Here is a 5,684-nt window from a genome sequence, read left to right as displayed (position 1 = left end):
TCCTTTATTCATGATATCTCTTAAATCCTTAAATCTTTAATCAGATCCACCCCACTTCTGGTCATACAGGCCTCAACCAGGTGCTGGAGTTTCCCATGAAACCTCTCTTTCCATACAATTGTGTTTTGAAAATGTTCGTGACACAACCGGATACCACCTCCTCATGGCTGTAGCAAGTTGCTGAGATCTGGAAGGCAGTTTAATAGCTGCAAATGTCGCTCATGAAAACTTGGTATCTCTAATGCTGCAATCAATCAAGTCACTGTATAGCTCAGTATATTTTTATAGCTCAGTAGGGGACTGAATTTTTGGAAGGGATAATATGTTGTGTTTTGAGGTTCAGAAGAACATGAATTATCATTACATAAACATATCTTCTCTGTTATTTATGCACTTGTGGAATGGCCAAAGAAAACTTACTTATTCTTTTTTTTTTTTTTTTTGTTTAATTATTCCACAGGATCCTTCAAACCAAAAATGTGGAAGAAAAAAAACAGTGTCCTTCAGCAGCATGCCATCAGAGAAGAAAATAAGCAGCGCCAGCGACTGTATCAGCTTTATGCAGGCTGGGTGTGAATTGAAGAAAGTTCGTCCAAATTCCCGGATTTATAACCGTTTTTTTACTCTGGATCCTGACCTGCAGGCTCTTCGCTGGGAGCCTTCCAAGAAGGACCTTGAGAAAGCCAAGCTTGATATTTCTGCTATAAAAGAAATCAGACTAGGGAAGAACACAGAAACGTTCAGGAATAATGGACTTGCAGACCAGATTTCTGAGGACTGTGCGCTGTCAGTAATTCATGGTGAGAACTACGAGTCCCTTGACTTGGTTGCCAATTCAGCTGATGTGGCCAATATTTGGGTATCAGGATTAAGGTACTTGGTTTCTCGTAGCAAACAACCCCTGGATTTGATGGAAAGCAGCCATAATACCCCACGGTTTGCCTGGTTAAAAACTGTATTTGAAGCAGCAGATGTTGATGGTAATGGCATAATGTTAGAAGATACATCTGTGGAGCTAATAAAGAAGCTTAACCCCACCTTAAAGGAATCAAAGATTAGATTAAAATTTAAGGAAATCCAGAAAAGCAAAGAGAAACTGACAACACGAGTAACGAAAGAGGAATTTTGTGAAGCATTCAGTGAACTTTGCACAAGACCTGAAGTTTATTTCTTACTTGTGCAGATATCTAAAAACAAAGAGTATCTAGATGCCAATGACCTCATGTTGTTTTTAGAGGCTGAGCAAGGAGTGACCCACATAACAGAAGACATGTGTCTAGATATTATACGCAGGTATGAGCTTTCTCAAGAAGGACGGTTGAAAGGTTTTCTTGCAATTGATGGATTTACTCAATACTTGTTGTCCCCAGAATGTGATATTTTTGACCCAGAGCACAAAAAAATTGTCCAAGACATGACACAGCCTTTGTCACATTACTACATCAATGCATCCCACAATACATATCTAATAGAGGACCAGCTCAGAGGGCCAGCTGATATCAATGGTTATGTCAGAGCTTTAAAGATGAGTTGTCGGAGTATTGAACTAGACGTCTGTGATGGTCCAGATAATGAACCCATTATTTGTAACCGTAACAACATGACATCGCCGCTTGCCTTTCGAAATGTTATTGAGGTAATAAACAAATTGGCCTTCTTTGCTTCAGAATACCCCCTTATTCTCTGCTTGGGGAACCACTGCTCAGTACAACAGCAGAAGGTAATGGTACAACACATGAAAAGGATCTTTGGAAACAAACTGTACACAGAGGCACCTTTATCCTCGGAAGTCTACCTCCCATCACCTGAGAAACTGAAAATGAAGATCATTGTGAAGGGGAAGAAGCTGCCCTGTGACCAGGATATATTAGAAGGAGAAGTCACGGATGAAGATGAAGAGGCTGAAATATCCCGGAGACTGTCTGAGGACTTCTCAAGGGAACCGAAACTCATCTGGCTCTGCAGGGAATTGTCCGACTTGGTGTCCCTATGCAAATCTGTCCAATACAAAGACTTTGAGACATCCATGAAAGCTCAAAATTATTGGGAAATGTGCTCCTTCAGTGAAGCAGAAGCCAGTCGGATTGCAAATGAATACCCTGAAGATTTTGTCAACTACAACAAAAAGTTTCTGTCCAGGGTGTACCCGAGTGCTATGAGGATAGACTCCAGTAACTTAAATCCTCAGGATTTTTGGAACTGTGGTTGCCAGATAGTGGCAATGAACTATCAGACCCCGGGGCCCATGATGGACCTACACACTGGCTGGTTTCTACAGAACGGGGGATGCGGGTACGTTCTCCGGCCTTCAGTGATGCGTGACGAAGTGTCTTACTTCAGTGCAAATACCAAGGGCATTGTTCCAGGGGTCTCTCCCCAAGTCCTGCATGTCAAAATAATCAGTGGTCAGAACTTTCCAAAGCCCAAGGGTGCGTGTGCAAAAGGGGATGTAATAGACCCCTATGTCTGTATAGAAATACATGGGATTCCTGCAGACTGCACTGAACAAAGAACTAAAACTGTTCAGCAAAACAGTGATAACCCCATTTTTGATGAAAGCTTTGAGTTCCAGATCAATCTACCGGAGCTGGCCATGATCCGTTTTGTTGTTTTGGATGATGACTACATTGGGGATGAGTTCATAGGGCAGTACACCATCCCACTGGAGTGCTTACAGCCCGGATACAGGCACATACCGCTGCGGTCTTTTGTTGGTGATATCATGGAGCACGTTACCCTCTTTGTTCACATTGCAATAACCAACCGAAGTGGAGGCGGGAAGGCCCAAAAACGCAGCCTCTCGGTGAGGATAGGAAAGAAAGCAAGGGAGTACACCATGCTGAGGAACACTGGTCTCAAGACTATTGATGACATCTTTAAGCTGGCAGTGCATCCGCTACGAGAGGCTACTGACATGAGAGAAAATATGCAGGTATGACACTTTCGTCATGTGCATTGTTGTGTCCTGAATGTGGGAGTGAAGGTCCTGGCATGAGCTGCTGGCAGGGCAAACTACTGAGGCTGGTGGAAGCTGGTGAAGCTTCAGACCCACAGCTGTTGTCAGCCTTTAACTGGACATTGGAAGGCTAATAGTTACAGGTGTTAACTAACAAGCAAATGTTAGTCATCCAAACACATGCTTTACTTGTTTTTGTCTGAGAAGGCAGAACTGAGGGTACATTTGTGTCCCCAGGCCTCAGGTCTCAAAAACTTCGTTTCCTCGTTGGTCCTGGAAAACGTCGGCAAGCTTTTTGTTTCGCTAAGTGAGGGTTATGCTCTTAATTTTCTTTGTCTGCGTGAGTATAAGAAACAGTCAGTTTAACAGACATTAAGGTCTTGTCTACACCAGAAAAACCCACTGCGCAAAGAGCAGCATGTTTCCCTGAGTGCATGTTGCCACCATTTGCCTAAGGGCTGCAGATGTTCAACGTAGGCACTGAATGCCACTTGGATTGCAATCTCCTCCCTGCTAAATAGCTGTGTTGTCTCGACTGGCTGAACACCGACACAGACACCGGTGCCATGTCTTGGCTCAGAGGGTCTCCTGGCACCATGTCCTCCCGCCCGTGCTGCTCCGAGAGCAGCCGGAGCCTGCTGTGGCCAGGGCTGTCGGGGCGCAGGTGCACAGCAACATCGCACCTGCCTGGCTTAGACTTTCGTGGTCAGCAGAAGGTGAAGTGGCAGCAAGACCAAATAAGAACCAGCCTGCCCAGTGCTCTCCCCCGTGTTGGGAGTGACTCTGTGGGTTGATGAAGGGGCAGCTCAACTCAGAGGTCCAGGCGCTGCCTAGAAACAAAACTGACTAGCATTAAACAATGAGTTTTCTTTAATAAATAGCTGAAATCAGCCATAACTATCTCCTTGGTAAAGATACAGAAACAATTCATTTTTCTTTCTTGAAAACAGGAGAAAAACGCATAGCACTTCATTGACCCTGCTCTTCTGGACAGAGTCTAAAGCAAATTAAATGTTGGCAGCTGGAAAAGTTTACAAAATGACATAAGTTTTAAATCACTCCCAAAGGAATAGTCTAAGCATATTTTTAAGAATGGGAAACTCTTCCCAGCCTTTCCTTTCTTGCAGACCTTGAAAGTAACTAGTTTGATCCGCTGACTCCACCTTCTGTCTAGGTCAGGCACTATATGTGAACTATATAAAAGAAAATGCTCTGAATCTGACTCGGAAACAGCATTGATGTGCCTTCCAAGCAAAATTTCAGTACCAGATCTTGTTCTAGGGAATGCTTTATAAAGACACAGTCATTAGATTTAACTGCATGCTAACATATTTGATTAATGAGGAAAGCCTCTATTAATTAGCTGGGCATATTCTTACAACTGTTTTTTGAGCAAGATGTGTCAGGGAACATTTACAAAGTACGGATTGTTATAATACTCTCTTACCTAAATTTTGTGCATCTTGCTTACTTATTGTACGACTCAAGAAGCTAAATGATGAGGGCATGTCAGCCATATATCCACTGACTTGATAAATAAATAAATCCTGGCATGTTAGTTTGGTTTGACCTGTATATCCAGTATTGATTTTCTTACATGTGACCTGTGTAAGAGTGTTTGTGTTTCGTTATGATGTGGTAATGCAAGGCTGAAAACAAAGTGGTTTTTTCCTGCTTGCCTTTCCCATGGGAAATACAAGGTCTGTCAAACTTGTTCTTGCTGGAGGATGATAATGACGGGAGAACGAGGCGATTACAGCATCAAAAGCAATTGGAGTCTTAAGAGGTGGGAAGAAAATAGCATTTTAGGCTGATGGTTTAACATGCTGGGGACCAGAGCTTGTCCCTGTTGGGGCTGGATTTGCAATGCAAAGTAGCTGCAGACCTGGCAGCTGGGATACCTGGGTGTGGGGAAAAGCTGGAGCTGGCAGTAGGCTTGGAGAACTGAGAATGGGGCTGGCTGGGAATTCCTGTGTGTGCCAGCACCCCGGGGTCCATGGGGGGACACAGGGATGGTGGGCAGCGGGGTAGCACTGCCCCACATCAGAGGGGAGAAGCAGGTAGGCAGGGGACTGGAAGGCAGAGGGGACCAAGTGGCAACTGGCAACATATACTCAGGTATTTCTTTTCCTTCCCCCAGAATGCCATGGTGTCTGTCAAGGAGCTGTGTGGGCTGCCACCCATTGCGAGCCTGAAGCAGTGCATCCTGACCCTGTCCTCGCGGCTTGTGAGCAGTGACAACGCACCCTCTGTTACCCTCTGCATGAAGGACACATTTCCTTACCTAGAGCCTCTGGGGACCATGCCGGACGTGCAGAAAAAGGTCCTGGCTGCATATGACCTGGTAGGTGCTTACCAATGCTACCTCTGCCTTTCCCTGCCATTGTGAATGCAGCAGGTGATGCTTACTGGCTTTCACATGCCCAAATGTTTCAGTTAAATGAATGAGGCTCTTCAAATGATGTAGGCTATGCAAAATTGTCCTTTAATCACCAAAATGCTACACTGGGCTTTTTGTTGTTTCTTTTTTTAAACACGGTTGTGGCTAGCAGAGCATAGCACTTGAAGAGGACTGTGTTTACAAAAATAGCAGCAATTCAGTTTGTACCGGTGTGTCCCTGAGAAGCAGCAAGATTTGTGCACTGCCCTTCACGTATCTCCCTGCAGCAGAGGGCAAGGCCATTAGATAGGGAGCTGCAGCATGGGGGTTCCTGGGCAAAGCTGAGCT

The 5,684-nt window shown here is 44.7% G+C and overlaps 1 protein-coding gene across 1 annotated transcript; it reads left to right on the top strand.

Moving 5' to 3' along the window:
• Window positions 1-465: 465 nt before the first annotated feature.
• On the top strand, window positions 466-5,300 carry PLCL1 (phospholipase C-like 1; the record flags this gene model as incomplete). The annotated part of the gene is made up of 2 exons (XM_009704985.1): window positions 466-2,932; window positions 5,097-5,300. Coding segments are annotated over exons 1-2 (2,625 nt in total), but the record flags the coding sequence as incomplete, so codon positions are not given.
• Window positions 5,301-5,684: the final 384 nt, after the last annotated feature.

This window comes from Cariama cristata, unplaced genomic scaffold, assembly GCF_000690535.1.
Source record: "Cariama cristata isolate BGI_N322 unplaced genomic scaffold, ASM69053v1 scaffold34587, whole genome shotgun sequence".
Lineage (NCBI taxonomy): Eukaryota > Metazoa > Chordata > Aves > Cariamiformes > Cariamidae > Cariama > Cariama cristata.
The sequence above is the reverse complement of the archived record's forward strand: the minus strand, read 5'-3'. Positions and strand labels throughout refer to the sequence as shown.